The 18,506-nt window shown below is 44.9% G+C and overlaps 1 protein-coding gene across 1 annotated transcript; it reads right to left on the reverse strand.

Moving 5' to 3' along the window:
- Nucleotides 1-25: 25 nt before the first annotated feature.
- On the reverse strand, nucleotides 26-17,325 carry DDX3X (DEAD-box helicase 3 X-linked). The gene is made up of 17 exons (XM_074534527.1): nucleotides 17,144-17,325; nucleotides 15,020-15,077; nucleotides 13,994-14,044; nucleotides 9,199-9,322; nucleotides 7,879-8,022; nucleotides 7,697-7,796; nucleotides 7,024-7,159; nucleotides 6,590-6,675; nucleotides 5,879-5,977; nucleotides 5,644-5,804; nucleotides 5,325-5,469; nucleotides 5,064-5,208; nucleotides 4,568-4,749; nucleotides 4,356-4,473; nucleotides 3,780-3,936; nucleotides 2,823-2,950; nucleotides 26-2,546 (listed from the first exon to the last, which is right to left on the reverse strand). Exons 1-17 carry the CDS (start codon nucleotides 17,186-17,188, stop codon nucleotides 2,464-2,466), a joined length of 1,962 nt encoding a protein of 653 aa, XP_074390628.1. The 5' UTR covers nucleotides 17,189-17,325; the 3' UTR covers nucleotides 26-2,463.
- Nucleotides 17,326-18,506: the final 1,181 nt, after the last annotated feature.

Here is an 18,506-nt window from a genome sequence, read left to right on the forward strand (position 1 = left end):
TGACGCTTCACAAATGAATAGACTGTGCAGTTCAACTTTTTTATTTTAATAAAATCAAGAATATGCACAGCACATGCAGTGCTAGCATCTAAACTAATACAATAAGCAATTCTAAACCTACAGTGACTTGAAGTTCAATTTTCACATTCAGCAAGTTTAAATCCATTCTTGCATATTGGTTTGAATCCTTGTATCTGAACTGAAAATATTGCTGGCTGATAAAACTTGCTAAAATGCACAAGTCACTGATTATGCCAATACAACAAAGATAACCACATGTTTGAGGATTGCAATGTGCCAGACATTCACTGAAAAAAATAAAGACACACAACTAAACAAAACTCACGCAACAAACATCTGAGAATCTGGACACTTCACATCAGTGTTTAGAAGTGTTTCATAAATATCTTAAGACAAGTGTATCAAAACCTTGGCATGTTTAATTTTAAGTTGCCAATTTTTGTTTTACTATCAGAAAGTTATGGCTATACTGCCAATGCCGGGTCTGCTTAATTTGACTTAAGAGTTTAATATGACTTAAACATTAAAAGCTCACACTACCCCGAAATATATAATTTCACGCATACGGTGACATTCAACATTCAAGTGCCAGTGTTTTTGTACTGTCTTTTGGTCAAGTTTCTTTAAACTTTCAAAGAATCACTTTTAGGCTTACAAAAATAAATATTTGTCAAAAATGTTCAATAAATATTACACAAAACTAGCAGCAAAAAGTATCTAGAAATCTGTCGTGTGCAAATAGTTTTCTTCCCAGCTATCATTCCCATGGTCCCAAATAAGTTTTAGAATCTATTTCCTTCTCCTTAAACAAGCTGCGTTCAATCTCCAAGAGACAAAATAAGATTGGAAGTTAAGGACACGCACACAAGACATATATAAAATTCTCTGAATGTGCAATAAAAGAAGTATTTTGTAAAAAGTTATGGGCAAAATGTACAAGGGCCTAAACCTAGACTTGAAATAGCACCATAACAAATGACCTCAATACTGTCAAGTGCACCTACTTAATAAAAGTTTTAGAACAAGGCACAATACACTTGAAAAAATCTATTGCACTTTAGGAGATTTTTGCCATTTTCCTATGCCACTGTAGATTAGTTGTTAAATGCTCTGGCCGCAGTTAGCACAGAAATTCCAAGTGGCAGAGGCATTTTTCTGGTGGACAATACTTATCTTTGGCCAGATTTAGCATAACAGACTATAAATACAATGGAAACCTATGCAACTAAAACTGACTAAAACTGCACTTTAATAGCAGAATTGAAACCTTGTGCAGTTTATGTACATTTCCAACCTCTGTGATCTCAGGTTTGTTTGTTACTCTTCTGGAGCCATTTTACAAAGTCTACAGTAAGCCAGTTTAACATCTCCACGCAGCTTGAACAGAGTAATGTGAATCTGCATTAAAATAAAGCCTGCTGCATAATTCTTCCTGTTCATACCCTCTTGACCAAAAAACATCAACACTAGCATGCGTTATTAGACCAAAAATTCAGTCAGGCCCTTACGGAGGACCAATCACTGCCATGGTCAGCCATTCTACCATTTCAATTTCATATGGCAGGCATTTTTAAAAAGTCTAAATAGATGAATTCTCCTAAAAACTATTTCAAGTTATCAGACCTTTAAACGTTCCCTGTAATGTTCTGCCCACATTTGGCTAGCTCACAATTATGATCTGCCTAAATATTGAAAAAGGAATTGCTGTATTTACTTGCATTAACTTCAAAAACAGTGCTTTTAATGTATGCATGTATCCATACATCATCTCATCATGACTGGAATGGCTTATTAAAGGCTATCAGGTTCTAAGTACCTATCCAGGATAGAGTGAGCAAATCAGAACTTTAACTTAGTACAGTTTTGCCACATTAGAAACTAATTGCATTGATATGCTTCAAGATGTTTTATTTTTCAAATCTGCAGATACCAAAGCCCTAATGCAGGCTACCGCATAAGTTTTTCTTTGTAATATTATGGATGAATCAGTGATTCCTGTTTAAGTTGTATCACACCTGTGTGCCAAGGTTTGATTTTAGCCCAAGTTCAGTAATTTTTATTTTGTCAAAACAATTGATATCTTGAGCATTACTGAGCCAACAGGACATCAAAATAAAAGTTGTCTAAAGTTAAAGGCACAGTACATTAACAAACAAATGATCCTCAGTCACAAAATTATAAATGCAGTTTCTGGGTGGGGATGGGTGGGAGGGGAGTTAATCCTGACTACAGCAATAAGAGTCTTCAAAACCACCTTCGAGATAGGGCTACTTGTTCCTTTATTTCCATCTTGTGACCTTGAGCTCCCTTAAAAAAAATTTCAGTGGAGAATCACAGCTGGTAATGTACTGCGAGTTCTTGAAGCTACACAAGGTATAGTCTGGCTAAGTTACATGTGGTTTCCATATTAGCTTGTTTGGTGGGGTATCTGCTGCAAGCAGATCAGTTGCCCCACCAGTCCACCCCCTGGGAGTTATAGTTTCCTCCATATCCATCACTGTTGTAGAAGCCTCCATAACCACCACCTATGAAAGGCAAGAGAAAGTGACGCTTAATTAACTCTAAAGATTTGCACCTTTACAACAAGAGAACAACCCAGGTATCCGCTGTCTATTAAAGAACCCCACCCAGCAGTACTGTCAAATGCACAACATTAACACTGGAAAGGCAGGTAACATCAAACCATCAATCAGGTAACCTGCACTGGCCTAGATCCAAGCACCAGATGACCTCTTATCCAGCATCACAGCCAGTTTTACCCAGCAAGCCCTGTGTGTGCAGCTGCCCAGCCCCTGGCTCACCTCCGAAGCCCCTGCTGCCGCTGCCGCCGCTGCGGCTGCTGGTGGAGCGGCTGCTGCTGGAGCTGCTGCTGCCGAAGCCGCTGCTCGTCCGGTAGTCCCTGGCCCCGAAGCCTCCGCTGAACCGACTGCTGCAGAGGGCAGGACACAAACACTGGGGTCAAACACGGGACATTAAACAGGGGGCATTCTGAGCATTGCACACACAGAGTGATGTGCTCTGACTCGGGGGACCAGCCACAGCAGGACAACAGCCACTGCTGAGGGGAGCACACTTTACGAACATCCCAAGGCTACCTGGAAAGATCTGATTCAGTGAAATCTCTGCCTCCAACGCTATCTCAGTGTTTAAGCAATGCATTTATGACTGTATCTCATGATGTACACAGTATTTTATAAGCATACTGCAAAACGGAAAACAAAAAACTCGCACCAAACCAAGTGTGGTTGGATCATGTTCACTATATTAAGAGAAAGTGTTTTCTCATCCTACTCCTGTAAGCCAGTAAACAATGGTTTGTATTACAGTGTTTCAGGTTTCCACAGCAAAACTATTTTACAAGTGGCCTCACACCTTTATTCTCTTTTCTCTCCTGGTTTTGTCAGGAAGCACTGCATTACCTTCTCCTTAACATCAGAGCAGCTACTTAAGGTACATCTCTGGCACAGGGAGGTATGCATTTGTGTGTTTTATAGCTGCTTTTACTTCTAAAATGGTTTCTGATAACATCATTTTATCTCAGCTGCATCTAAGCTGCTTGCTTAGAAGAGGTTTTATGTGTTAACTGCCTTATGAATAGATAGAACAAAACCAGACAGACACTATCACCTTGGCACACACCAAGCTCAGCTTCTACTGCACTTACCATCCTCTAAGTGTATTTTTAGACTGAGAATAAATAACAGAACTATCTCTTAACAGACTGAATATCCATCTCTAGCCAAAGCTGTGCCTCTTACCTCTTAGATCGCCCACGGCTGCCTCCTCCTTTGTGATGCTGCTCATAGGCCATGTTCTCCAGCCAAGATGGTACTTCTTGCTTAGCCTCCACAAGGAGATCAAGCAAGTCCTTTGTAATGTTTATGTTCCTCTCATTGAAGAATGAAGTGGCAAGACCTGAAGGAGATACTCAGTTTTGGCTACACACAATCCAACTATACATCACAGCCCTTAAAACCCATTCCACATTCCAGTTCCTTACAGCCAAGTCTGAAAACACTGCAATTACCTAAAGAGAAAGCTGTCTAAGACCATTACTCCATCACAGCTAGTCACAAAATCATGCTTACTGAGACACACAGCAGACACCAGGCTTACATGTATCAAGAGAGTCTTTTGATGGCATTAAGAACATTACACAAAGGAACTGCTAAACTTTCCACAGTGGCTACACAGCAGTGACCAGATTTTGGTCACAGAAGGCAGCTCACAGGCTTCATTTAAGTACTGATTTGAAATGTATTACTCAGCCTATATGACTGCACTTGTCAGCTTAGGTATGAAGTGCTGTCTGTGATACCCCAGGTGATACTCACCAAGGTTTCCTACACGGCCTGTACGGCCAATGCGATGGACGTACTCCTCAATGTCACTCGGCAAGTCGAAGTTTATGACATGCTTTACATTTGAGATATCCAATCCTCTTGCTGCTACCTAGGGATTAAATGATTTAATCAAATCTCAGTGAGACTCACTCCACAGGCCAAGAAACAGGCTCACATGCTCGAGTTTTACACATTTCACTTACTGCTGTGGCAACAAGAATGGGGCTCTTGCCAGAGCGGAACTGGTGCAGTGCTTCCTCTCTGTCCCTCTGGGAGCGATCTCCGTGGATACTTGTGCAGGCATAGCCTTCGTGGTACAGGAAGTCCTCGAGAGCATCTGCCCCCTTTTTAGTTTCCACAAACACCAGAGTCAAGGAATCTTTACCTAAAAAAGATTAAAACTCAGGTTAGCAGAAGAAAAGCTGCACAGACAAATACAGGCTCCATAATCTGGTAATAGTCAGCTTCAACTCTCTGCCTGTTTATTCTAAACTAACATCACTGGGGACCTCCCTCCTTTTTTTATTAACAGACATGCTTACATCAGCTTGATACTGGCATTTAACTAGTGCAATACACTCACTGCATGACAACAAAATACCCTTTCATTCACCTAATCAACAAATTCTTATTGCTTGCGTAATTAGATTTGCCTATTCTATATTTTGCCTTATTTGCTTATCTGCAGCTGTTCTTTACCTGTGGCATTTAGCAGGTCAAGCAGGAACGATCGTTTGTCTGGCTCTTCCACCCATACTACTTTCTGTGTGATGTTCTCAGATGTAGAACCTACTCTGCCAACAGCCAGAAAGATGTATTCATCAAGGAAGTCACGAGCAAGCATCTAGAAAGCAGGAGAGAAAAAAAAATCTAAATCAAACCATTCTTTTCACCCCCTTCTAAACGCAAAATTTCTTTGGCCTTATGAGCTTTTCAAGTATTTAAAGTCTAGTTAAATACCTGGATTTCCTTGGGGAAAGTAGCACTGAACATCATGGTGTGACGAACCCCCTTTGGTGGCATAGTATCTTGTTCAACAATTCGACGAATTTGAGGTTCAAACCCCATGTCAAGCATTCTGTCAGCTTCATCAAGGACTAGGTACCTAAACAGCAGTAAAAAAAAAAATCTTCAGAACATTTTCCTGTAAGCTGTTCTCTGGTGTCTGCACTGGGTTACAAATTCTCAACCAGATGTTTACATAGTCCAAAAGCTACAATCTGAGGTTGTTAACTGTATCTTGCTTTAAGTCATTTGTACATGGACAAGCAACACTTACTTGCAGAAATCCAGTCCAATCTTTCCTCTCTCCATCATATCAACCAGTCGTCCTGGAGTTGCTACAAGCAAGTGACACCCACGTTCTAAGTCACGGATCTGCTGGCCAATGTCTGCACCACCATATACAACGCAGGGGCGAACTCTGGAGCGGTATGCAAACTGTAAAGCAAAGAAGTTAGCACCAAGAAAAATTCTACTTGAGCTATGTTATAGTAATAAACTGTTAGATCTACCTTTCTGGCTTCCTCATAGATCTGCACAGCCAATTCTCTAGTGGGAGCCAAGACCAGTGAGATTGGATATTGCTTACGGCGTCCGTACCTCCCATTCTCCTGCAGAAAAAAAAACAACCTTAGCATGAGTATCCAAAACACAAAGGGAAAGAAAAAAGCTACTATAGGCAATATTTAAGAAAGGTCACCAAGTTTAAGAAAGACAAAGCATGTCTGAGAGCCAATCTGAGCACTGCCCCTGAAGGCTCTATCACAGTGCCCAAGGTTCAGCTGTGGGTAACTATGGCAAGAGCTGCACAACCCTGGTCTCCACAACAACTTCAGCAGCAGAGAAGTAACAGCCACAGAACCAGTTACTTCCTATTCTGAAATTACTATGACATAGATGCGTGACCAAATAGCTTTTGATAGCAAGGGAAGTGTATTTTAAATTTCAGCAGTAACAAAACCATTCATTAAAAAAAAAAATGGACAGTTATGCATCCAACTCCTCAAGTAAGAAAAAAAATAGTCCACAGGCTGGAATTTTTAAGGGAAACACCTGAAGTCTTCTAGAAGTTGAGATGCTCGGCTGTCATATCAAAATGATGTCAACACTTCAGACCAATTATTGTATTCAGTAGCACACATCAGCTTATGTGGTGAGGAAAAAAAAACCCAAACCTATGACATTGGTCATTGCTTTCCCAGGAGTGGTATTTGAATACTTGCCTTCATTGCTCTCAAGGCATCACCAGGACCATCTGCATATATCTGGCTCAGTATTGGTAGAAGAAATGCAGCTGTTTTCCCAGACCCTAGTACAATACAAGCCAGTATTAATTAAGAGTTACTATCAACTACAGCACTAACCCTGCATCAGCAGCACATTCCCAGTAACACCTGCACTGGACTATGGCTGCTACTTGTGGCACTGGAGCACCCTCAGCAGCCCAAAACCCTGAAGCAAATGTTGTTTAAGACACGAGCATGTCTCAGGACTAACACAGTAAATCTAGTCACATCTAAAGCAGATGCAAGACTAAAACTAAAATTAGTTTCCAACACACAACTATTTCTACACTGCACAGGAGGTTCTAGCTCTTACCTGCAGTAATACAAGACCCCACTTCTACTGTGACTAAGCAGCAGAGTCACTGACTTACCTGTCTGAGCACAGGCCATTAAATCTCTCTTTTCTTTAATAATAGGTATTGCGTGTTTCTGGACTGGAGTAGGACGGGTGTAGCGTGTGAGTTCAATGTTTCCCATGATGATTTCTCCCATATCAACATCACTGAACTGTAAGATATTTAAAAGGAGTAAGATCAGAATCCTTCTCTTCAACCACCATGTAACACAACATTCAGTTTAACAAGTAATTTACAAAGTACCTCTTGTTTCAGCCCTTCATATAGAAATTGCCTATAAAGTTACAGAGTCACATAGATACTTAGTCCAGTTTTCTAAGCAATTCTTAAAAAGCCAGCCAAGCCTGAAGTGCAGACTGCACTAGCACACACACTGTGCTTAGCCTAACACTGCCCATGCCTTAGCAGCTGCTCCCAAATCAGCACCTCCACTTCTTTACAGGTTCACTGTTTGAGGACAAGTTATAGTTTAAAAGTAAGCTATGAGTGCTAACTGAAAAAGCTTACACAATTTCTTCCCTTAGTTCATCATATGCAACCCTCTTCTGCAAAACAGCTTAGCTGTAGGAAGGGAAGACAATGTTTCCTTTCCTCCCCCAAACTCCAGATATCAACACATCAAAGCTACCCATGCAAAACAGTCACTACTAAATACATCAGTCAAACAGACTGTTAAAAAAATACTTACACTTTCAATATGTGGAGGACAGTTGCTGCCTGTTGCTTCAACAGGAATATCATCATATTTCTCAAAGTTAATGCCAGTATTGCTTCCTGAAAAGAGTTCCCTAAAAACAGAAGGGGAAAGTATTTTTACTTGTTGGAATTACCAAATTACCCTCCCCCATCAGTCAGTATTCCATGACTTACTGTTCTAGGCGTTCACTCGGGGGGAGAGGCTTAGACCAGTCATCCTCATCGGATTTGTCACACCAGCGGCTGTTCCCGCCGCCACGGTCAAATCTGCCGAAGCCACTCCGGTCATAGTCCCCGCCTCTGCCTCGCTCCTCGTATCTAAACACAGCACAAGAATCAGACCCCCCTTCCCAGCAACAGGGGGCACTGACATGCACAATCAAAGCCATAACAATGCAGCACTGTGTATTACAACTCTGTGTATTACACACACAACTGTGGAACAATTCAGAATCAGTAGGTTACCTACACTTGCTTCTTGACCTAAGCACAGAAATTAGTCCTGGCCATCAGACCAGATCACATTTTCCTGGGTCAGACAGGAGTTTGTCATGATTTCAGAGCTCAGTTTAGCTTAACACAGTGAACTTTCTATCACCAGTTTTATTTGATTAAGCATAATCAATGTAAACAACCATTTGCCAGTGGAGCTGCAATCCAAGTTGCTCAACCTTTGCCATTTCTTTGTGGGGAGCTCTGTTTAAACCTCCTAAGCAACACTATTTTGTATTCCCCCCACCCTTTCCTCTGCCTCATTCTACACAGCTTTCCCATGTCCAGACAAAACCCTCCAGGGCTGCAATTTCTTCCTTTATTCCCCCACCGCACATGTGACCAAATACCTCCATTATTGTCATATAGTTACTGCATAAAGAGGGAGCTCACCTGTATTACTGACTTGGAAAGAAGGTGGAAGAAGTCCTTACCTCAACTGTTTAGTTTTTGGCCTGGTAAATCATGTTTGAGAAAAGTCTGGATACAGGACTAGGTCAGCTTTACTAAGTAGTCGGTAAAGGTCACTCTCACCACACTTGTGCATACAACGCATGATGTGTGTAAGACTGCTCAAGTAAGGCAGAGAACCTGCAAGAGTCTCACCCAGTTTTATTAACTACACTTTTTAAACAAGAAAAAAATATTGAAATAAAAAAAATCCATAGTGATGTATTGTGTGTGCTCCCAGCAGCTCTTCACGGTTCTCCTGGAAGCAGCCACCCACCTAGCACTTCTTTGGTGAATGCTGAAGTCAGCCAGGCACTACAGCTGCAGTGAGTGGCTGGTGGCAGAGCACAGGGCACATCCTTCAACATGCAAACTGCCCATCCTTGAAGTCACGTAGCTTTCAAGGCAAGGTTCTCTCCCTCTCTCCTCCCCTCCCAGGCTCCTCCTACCTCATGCTGTCACACCTGGAACCCTAATTTTAACATCAAGATGACAAGTGCAGTGCTAGAGCTGAGGCAGACTCTGTGCACACCCAGAGCAAGAGGTACTCGCCTCCCTCCTCTGGAGCCGGTGCCGCGGTCGAAGAAGCTGGACTTGGAGTCGCGGTCGGAGCGCGCGCCGAAGCTGCTGTAGGCATCCTTGTCTCGCCTGGAGCTCCAGCCGCCGCTGTCGAAACCTGGCACACACAGGCACGTCAGGCAAACACTGCACAGCACAGGCTATCACAAGAAAAAACACCTGTGTCCAGGAAGCCTTCAATGAAAAATCTATAGGACTGAATCCCTTCATGAACGGAAGATGCGTGAATGTTAAGACTTGCTCAACCAGGAACTGAGCATTTCTCATCACCCATCCAAACTGAAATTTCTCCCTGTGTGTACAAGCAAGTTGGGTTTTTTTTAAAAACCTGCACTTGCCTTACAAGTATTTCAGTTGCCTGCCCCAGAAATATGGGTAGCAGAAGACACTTTAAGATGCTAGGTCTTGCCAAGTCTCATCTACGTCATCTCTTCAACACAAATCCTTGACTACACATTTGTGGAGGTTAACAAGGCCTCTCAGATCAATAAATGATATCAGAAATCCAAACAGAGATTAGAATGTTTTATCATAGTGCAAGTACACAAAGCAATGTGATGTGCACAGACTATAACAGCACCATACTCAGAGAAATCTTCACAACAAATTAACCACACTGTATTTTTCCACAGCACTTTTACCTTTGCCTACAGTAGGTGCCTACTTATGTATGTTAACTCAAAAGAATACAAAGCACCTCAGCTTGCAAATACCAGAGTAAAAAACCCTCACTTTTATTTTGCTACCAGGGCCTGTGAGGTAGCAGAAATGTGAAGCTTTAAACACGGCTCTGGTACTGGACTAAGAAATTATAAATTCTCTTTCAGAGGTCCAACCTCTCCAAATCTGTGTAACATATTTAATCTCAGCTATGGGATTCCAGCAGAGAATAAGTTAAATAACAGAACAGATACACAAATAATGTCACTCTTGTGAGCATGCTTTGCCAGCTCCACTGCACAAAACCAGTCCAGACCTATTCATGAGACAATAACAGCAATCACAGAACAAATTCATTCTAAAGAAAGGGGCTGTTCTAGGCCCAGTCTCTCTGAAAACGTTTTGCTACCACAATTACCCTACTTTTTTTTAATGCTCTCTATAGAGTGCAATTCACCTTGCCTCTGTTTTTTAATTAAGAATTCTAGTACCCAGAATCCAGAAATGTACTGGTCACAAGGGAACTTTAAAAACTACTGTGATAACTGTAACTCTCTTGTCTGGATAAATGAAACAGACAGCAAAAATAATCCATCCATGAAGTTTCAGCACACACGATCATGGAATGCACTTCAAGACCTCCAAAGTGCTTCAAGAAGCAGTATTAGTCCTCAAAGACATTCATTTCAATAAGGTTATTTTGGCTTGTTTAAAAAATAGCTAAATACAAATTTTATTATAAGTAACTTTCAGGCCACTACAACTATCTGGATATGTCATCCTGCCAAGGGATCTAACAGAACTGCCATGGGTACCGACAGAGCCATCTTCAGGGATACAGATGTAGTTTCTTAACGGTGAAAAAACTCAACTGACGCTATTTTACATTTTCTGCCAAGCCTGAGAAGCCTCAAAGTGACAAAATTTTACATTCTAAATAGCCTACAAAGAAGCCTCATTCACCTAGCTCATTACAGCAGGTGAATAACTCATTTCTGAAGGCGGTGCTTTGCCATAATTTAAAGGTAGCACAGCAACTTTGACACCAAAGACAGGTGTGCACATCCTGCTTCACCAATTGCAGGCCCTTCAGTCTGGCATTTCTACTCTGACTTTATCTGTGGATAAGCACAGAGCACAGGATCAGGCCATACAAGTCAATTCTAAGTAAATGACAGGCATAATAGTCAGAATTTCAAACATCAAATTGTAAATTAAAACTGGAAGTAAATGCCCTGAGAAAACCCGTAATAGACCCAAGATCAACTTCTCTGAAGTGAAGAGAATGACCACAATGCTGTGCAAAGACTACCAGGAAATTCCTTAAAATGCCAATGCTTTTGGTTTTTTTAAGTAAAAACCTGTAGAGATGCCATCCAGCACATGTTCCTCACAGCAGGGATAAGAACTCACTAAGTTAATCAACTTCCAGAGCAGCTCTGTACTCCTTGCACCTCTGAACAGCATTACAGATGTCAATGCATCTCCCTCAACCAGCATTTCCATTCACATTTATTTTGTAACACTAATCACTGCCAGCTCACTTGAAGACCTGCCACATAAAGTAGCAATAATCTTTTTTTTTTAAAGATGGGAGAAACAGAATGATAGATTCCTTTAGGGAGGATAAGACCATTAGGGTGAATTCTAAACATTTAGTTTTTGACCTACTACAGATCAGATTACAGTTTAAATATCCAGAAGCTGCTTCCAGGAAGTTAAAGAAGAAACTTACATGACAACAAACTTTAGTATTAGCAATTGAGCTCATGGAAGCGAGACACTTCAGGCCAGAGAGCCCTGCATACTGAGCTGCCACAGAAACAGAACTGCCATTAAGTAACCTAAGAACATTATTTTTATGCAGGCTGTTATTTCCTGCAGTTCTGTACTGCCCTACTCCCCACTTACAAAGCCAACAGATTTGTATCAGTGGGACAGATCTGCAGCTAAATGGAAGATTTTCTTCCAATCAGGTTACCACAGTTGTAAGGTTGCTTCAAGAGTTTGTCGTGTGGTTAAACACTACCATGGCAAGGCTGCTGCCTCATGTCTAAGCTTTGAAAAATCTGTCCTTAAAAATTCCAAGGAGCAGCCAAAATTGAGAAGTTCCAATGCAGCTGAAGAAATCACTGAGTTATGTAAACAGAAGAAACATCACATTAATGGAAGTACAACTGCAGAAGAGACTTCAAATCATTTAACAGGATAGCTCAGCTTTACAAGCCCAAACTCCAGATGCTTCCAACAGGGCACTGAACTGGAACTTGTCTATTCAGCAATTATGAACCCTGTCACAGGAAGATGCCAGTGGTACAGCACTCAGTCAGGTTTAAAGGCAATTTCTGAACATTAGGTTTACCGAGGGATGTTGGCAGGCAAAGTTCTATTAACTGGACAAGCCACAGGTCAGATTATGGTCTCATGACCTATTTACCTTTTTGCAAGGTGAAGTCTCTAGAAAAGCTTTATGTAATCACACCCACACTGCCATGTCTGAACTCTGGTCTTGCACAAGAAAGTACAATGCCAGTCCTACCCAAAACAGGTCATGGTAGAACTCAAGGTTACTGCATCTTTTACCCACAAAATGTACGTACTAAACATCATACAAGGAATCTATGGACAGCAAACGTTCACAAGCACCTTAAAGCTGCTCCCTGCACTTAAGAAACCTGCACAATCCTCAGATTTGGCAAGTCAGTTTCTTGCAAAACTATCCATATTTGAGGTCAGTGTGACTGGGAACAAGAGCACTGAACTGGCTGCCAACCAGTCCTTTTCCCAGAACATTCAGCTCTGGTAACACACTGTTGATCACTTGGTGCTTCAGGCTATACCTCTTTCACATAACAAAAACACCCCAAACGAAAGCAAAGAAAAAACCCAAACAACCAACCCCAGAAAAAAAAACCACAAAAAACCACCAAAAAAAAAAACACCCCACAAACAACAGAAAGAAAAAAAAAACACAACCCCCCCCAGAAAAAAAAAAAAAAAAAAAAAAAAAACACTAACAAAACAACCACCAAAAAACAAACACTCACAAAAAAAACCCAAAACCCAGAAAACCCACTAGTAGAACCAGACTGGTCTATTTTCAAATGGTCTAAGGCTAGAATGGAGCATTTTTCCTCTAGTCAAAGTTAAAGTGATACAGCTCCAAAAGCACTGTGAGACACATTATCATATAATGACTGCCCTCCCACCCACTCATAATGGAAGCCCTCCTCCTGCAGGATTGGAAAGAATCTGTGTTTACAGATTCAGAAACAGATGAGATCCAAGTCCTCCCATGCCACAAAACCTCGATTCTTTACGTTGTAGCACTGCAGGAAGTGTTTTAGCTGCTGCATTCTGGTGCATTTCAATGGGTGTTAGAGGAAATGTTCCTCTCATATGCACCCAAGCCACCAGACACGACTACAGGTGCTGCAGCACCTGCCCCCTTGGGCTCTTACACAGAAAGGTCATGATTTACTTCACTCAAGTGTTCCAAGAAACGTTTCTTCTGTGTTCTGTTCTGTTTAGAGACTCAAACATAAAATGGAAGGGCCGTTTCTCAGCATAAACACCGATGTAAACATGTGACCAAAACAGGTCATGTACTTCTTGTCTGCGTTTCCTTCTGCAAGCACTCCCAGGGGCCTCCATAAAAACTGCAGGAAGCTGAACAAGGACAACACCTCTTTGTGTAAAGATATGCACTTACAATGTGAAATTGTGCTATTTGTTCCTAATAAACAACTGATTGTAAATTCCACAACACAGTCACTAGCAGAAAAACTAGTACCCACAAAATCCATTCAGACCAACACTCAAGATTACACAGCAAGTTAAGATGGGAGACTACCCTGCTTCAGTCACAGCTAATTGTTACACAGACCCAGAAGGTATTTTATCAGTCTGATACTGAACCTGAGCTTAGGATTTAAGTTGGTGAAGGACCTAGAAGAGCTCACTAAAAGCAGAAGATCAAGTTGCCATGTTTTGCACAGGACAGTCAAGCAGTGTGTGTAACTGCCTTCAGCAGCACTGTCAGAACCTGTGCAGCCTGCTCCTGGGGATGCAGGAGCCGTTCAGTGTTGCCAGTGTTTGTGATACATACCCTGTTTTGAAGCCTCCCTGTTCCGCAAGTGAGGAGGAATGTATCGGCCTTCTGGAGGACAAAAGAGAGACAGTGTTACAGGCCCGTGGGGTCAGCACAGCCTCAAATGCTCATCTTGTCAACAACAGCTTCTGCTCAGTAAAAACATCTGCCTTTAAGGCCTCTTGCAGCATTTTTAACAGGAATCCTTTAACACAGCACTTGGTAGCATGCTCGCAGTTGAAGTTTAAAGTTCCTGCATACCCATTTAGGCAGCTGGTTTAAGGTGTCTTGTGTTCCTCTGACCAAATCCCACACCCATTTATGGGTGTTACAGTGTCTAGGACAAAACCTGCCTTCCTAGAACCCCTAAAGGCTTAAGCTGGTGACAGATACTTGAACAGCTCAAGGTATTTACTGTGACATTCAAGTACTGGCACTCACACTACTACTACCAGTATTTTTCCTTCCCTTTAAATTAATCCATCCCCTCCATTCAGCTCAGATCAAACCAGAAGCCACAACGAACTGCCTCTGAATAGCATTCCTCATTTACAATCCAGAAACATCTGTCTGCTAAAGCAACACAAATGAGAAAATACCAGCCACAAGCTGAATGTGAATTCCTGGAAGATTCTCCCCTCCTAACATACTTAAGCCTTGTATATCAGTATCACTTTCTATCCAGTGAATTGAGATCAGCAGAGCTGACATTCCTGCTCTACATCTGGTATTTTAAGAAGACAAATCACCACATTACTACAATCAGTGGCCTCAGATGAGAGGCAACTGAAAATCTGGGACAGGACTGGAACACTGAGTTCTCTCAAGCTAATTAAGTGCCTCAGAAATGTGCACACACACTGTACCACTACAAAATTAAGTGGTTCTATCTAAAACACAGTGTTTTCAAAGCAAGCCTAACTGGCAACCTCCTATTTCCTCATCAGCCTCTGTAAACTTTGGCTTAAGGAACTGCTTTTCACAGCTGCAAGCCCCCACTTTCTAAAAGTGTGTTTGTAAGCTTGACAATTTGCATGTACTTACTGCTTGTAGAACTTCCTTCACTCTGAGAGTCTGAGGAATTCAAGTCTAGACCAGAAAACTAGAAGAAATAAGACAAGTATCAACATGTTGTACCATGAATTTATGCTAAGATACAAAAGAACCTTTTCATTTATCAGAACAAGCTACTGCAAAAATTTTTTTATATCGTGCCAAATTAGGTCTTTTATTATTACTCAGGCTGTACCATCTTGAATGGTTTTGTTCCCACCAATAAACATACACCCACACGGGCAGCAAGGCCAGCAGAGTCTCTCACACCCACCAAATCACTACCAGAGACTTCTGCTTCACACTACCTGCAGGCTAAAGAGCCATTTTAAATAGACTGAATTTCAGCCTATTTCAGTCAAATGTATTCCGATTTGGGTCAGTGACAATTTTTGCTACAGAAACTTCAGCAGAAGTAATGCCAATTTAATCGGGCACTTTACTTGTAGAGACTCAAGGTATTTTCAGCTGCATTAACACTAAGACATTAGAGTCTTCACGCTTGAGGCAACTACTGCTCCCAAATCATTAGGTGATGTCGGCCGACACCTTCGCCAAACACAATTTTTTGGGCTGTTTTTCCATAAAAAACCAGTAGCCATTATAGCCTTCAGTCTCACAGTAAAGCTTCCCAAAAGATGTTTAGTTCACGCAGCGCTGGTGTGCCGCTCAGAGGTGTTAAGTTAAACACAATACGGACTCATTGCAGCAGAAAGCAGCGGGAAACCGATAAAGTTTAAGAACTAAATTATTACAGTTGTTTGCCTGCATGGTAGAGATTATAAATACCTATCTAAAAAATAAGGCATGTTTAAATATAAATAAATTTTGCATTGTGCAGAGGTATTTTCCAACATGAGCTGAATTAGTCCAAAGCAAAGACTCCAATGCACTGTGCTTTCCGGCGCTCAGCTGCATGAGCATTTAGTTCTTTAAGAATTCTGCCGCGGCTGCCATCGTAACATCCTCTTTAAAGCGACCACTTAAAATCTTTCTAGTTGATCGAATCATCAACGCAGCGCTCAAGAACGCTTCTTATTTTTAACAGCACTTTAAAGGCTCTCCACTAGGTCAAGACCGCTCTCCACAATCAGCAAGAAGCGATGGATGAATTCCCTCGCAGCGGATGCCGGCGGTGGGGGCAACACCTCCCCGGCGCTGCCCGGGCCCGGTGGCGCAGCCCCGGCGCCATCTCAGTGCGGCACTGCGGGCCGGATTCCCGGCGCAGCGGGAGCGGCTGATCCGGCTGCCGGCGCCCGTCACGTGTGGCGCGGGGGGAGAGCGGGGGAGAAGGGAGAGGAAAGGGGAGGGCGGCATCGTCTCCGTGACCTACTTCGCGGGACAGGCCGAGGGCGAGCGCTGCCCCTCTTCCTGCCCCTGCCGCCGTGCCCGAGGGCTAGATAACCATAGATAAACCATCGATCCCCCCAGCGCGGGGAGGGAGCGAGGGGATGCAGGAATGGAAACAAAATAATAAAAAAAATGGTGGGGAACAACACGACTCCAGGCCCAACTGCGTCACCGGGGCCCGGCAGCACCGGAGCTCGAACAAAGGCGGCCGCCAGCGCCGCCTCCCCGGGGAAGGGGCGTCACACAAAGCGCGGTGTCGTGTGTGTCCCCCCTTCCCCCGCCCCGCACAATGGCGGCCATTGACCGCCCCTTCCTCCTCCTCCTCCCCCCGCGCTGCAGCTCCCGCTGCGGCCGCCAGGGGCCGCTGCCGCTCCCGGCGCTCCCACACAAAGCGGGTCCGAGCGCGGCGCGGGGGCCACGGGGCCCAAGCGGGACCGGGGCCGGGCCGGGCGGCACCGGCGGCTCCGCACCCCCGCAACACCGCCCCGGCCACGGGGACAACGCACCCCCGCGGGGGGGGGGCCCGGCGCGGCGCGGGGCCGCCGCACAGCGTTAACTGCGCAACGACCGAGTGCGCCACAACAGGCCGCGCAGGGGGGGAGGTGGGGGTTACCGCGGGGGGAATTGCGACACCGCCGCCGGGGAGCGAGGAGCGGAGCCCCGCGCGAGGATTCCCGACCGTCCCCGCCGCCCTCTCTGCCCCAAGAGCTCCGACGCGCGCCTCCTCCGGGTAACGGAGCGGCCTTTCCGCTTCTCCTCCCTCACCTGCTGGTCTAGACCGAGGGCATTTTCCACCGCCACATGACTCATAACGAGAGATCGGTCTCGGGCTCGTCCCGCTCCGCCTCGAGAAATGGGGATCCGCTGGGCCGGGAGGTCGCTGCCGTGGGTGTCACTGGTTCCGCCACGAATCGCTGCCCTGACTGAGCCCCCCCCCGCCGCGGGCCCGGCCTTTATATAGGCCCCGCCCCCCGCGCGCCCGGCCGCGCGCGCTGACCTCAGCGCGCACGGCGACCGCCCCCCCCCCCCCCCCCCCGCTGCCCTCCCTTCCCGGCGCTATCGCGAGAACTCCGCGCTGCCCAGCGCCTGGTGAGGGACGCGCTCCCGGAGCTGTCGCGAGACTTCGGGGCGCCGGGCCGGCGCCGAGTTCCCGGCGGTACCGCGAGGTTTCCCCTCCCCCCGCTCCCGCCCGGCTCTGCTCGGGAGGAGAGCGGCGGCAAATTCTCGCGACATCACGACACTCCCCCCCCCCCCCAACCAACACACAGTCTGCGCCGCGCTGTCCTTTTGTTCGCCGCTCTCGCGAGAGCGAACCGCGCGCGCGCGGCCCAGGCGCCTCTAGAGGGAGGCGGGCCCTGGGTCACGTGGGCGGGCGCCGCCGCCATCTTGTCGCTCCCCCCTCGGCGGGCAGTGGCGCAGCGCGTAATGGCGGCGCGGTGGGGAGGAGGGGCGGCCAGGCCCGGAACACACCGGCCTCTATCCTCTCCCGCCTGCCCCCAGAGCAGGCCTGGACACGCCAACTGGCGGCTCCGCAGGGCTCAGACCATCCCCTGTCCTTACTGCCCTGTGAGCCGCTCACCCCAGCACACTGTTGGTGGGTTCCAGTCCTCAGTGCACATCTTCTTCAGCTCTTTCTCCAAGCCCCTCAGCCATCAAACACACTGACGTGCCAAAGGACTGCCCTTGTTTTCCCTGTAGTGTCAGTTTCGCCAGCTATGTCTGCATCCACAAATAGCCCCACTTGGATTCATCAGGAGTTTTAGACTAAGCATCAAATAGTTAACATTGAACTGTTACTAGGAAAAAATACACAAATAACCCCATTCCCTTCTCTCCCAGCCTGCTGACACAGAATAGTAAAGCTGCCTCCTTGAATTTGGGTCAGTAAAAGCAGTGATGAACGTGCTTAGGGATCAGGACACGGCCGGGCTGTGAGGGCACAGGGAAAAGCACTCGGGGTTGGACTGCCCTTGATCCTCACACTGCAATTATTCCTCCATTTCCCTTCTCCTCCTCAGGCTCCTGCCTCTTCCCAGAAGAAAACCACAGGGAAGATCCATTCTCCAGAACGATGATTCATCATGGGATTTAAAAACAAGACAGAACTTTTCCACAGTACTCACACATT

The sequence above is a fragment of the Zonotrichia albicollis genome, chromosome 2 (assembly GCF_047830755.1).
Source record: "Zonotrichia albicollis isolate bZonAlb1 chromosome 2, bZonAlb1.hap1, whole genome shotgun sequence".
NCBI lineage: Eukaryota > Metazoa > Chordata > Aves > Passeriformes > Passerellidae > Zonotrichia > Zonotrichia albicollis.

What these genes read in the sequence shown, in the direction of transcription:
- DDX3X (XM_074534527.1), bottom strand. Translation starts at nt 17,188, where the DNA reads ATGAGTCATGTGGCGGTGGAAAATGCCCTCGGTCTAGACCAGCAG. An exon ending in TGAAGGAAGTTCTACAAGCA is followed by an intron (nt 14,045 to 15,019) that starts GTAAGTACATGC and finishes TTTGTCCTCCAG; the next exon opens with AAGGCCGATACATTCCTCCT. An exon ending in AGGCCGTGTAGGAAACCTTG is followed by an intron (nt 3,937 to 4,355) that starts GTGAGTATCACC and finishes TATCTCCTTCAG; the next exon opens with GTCTTGCCACTTCATTCTTC.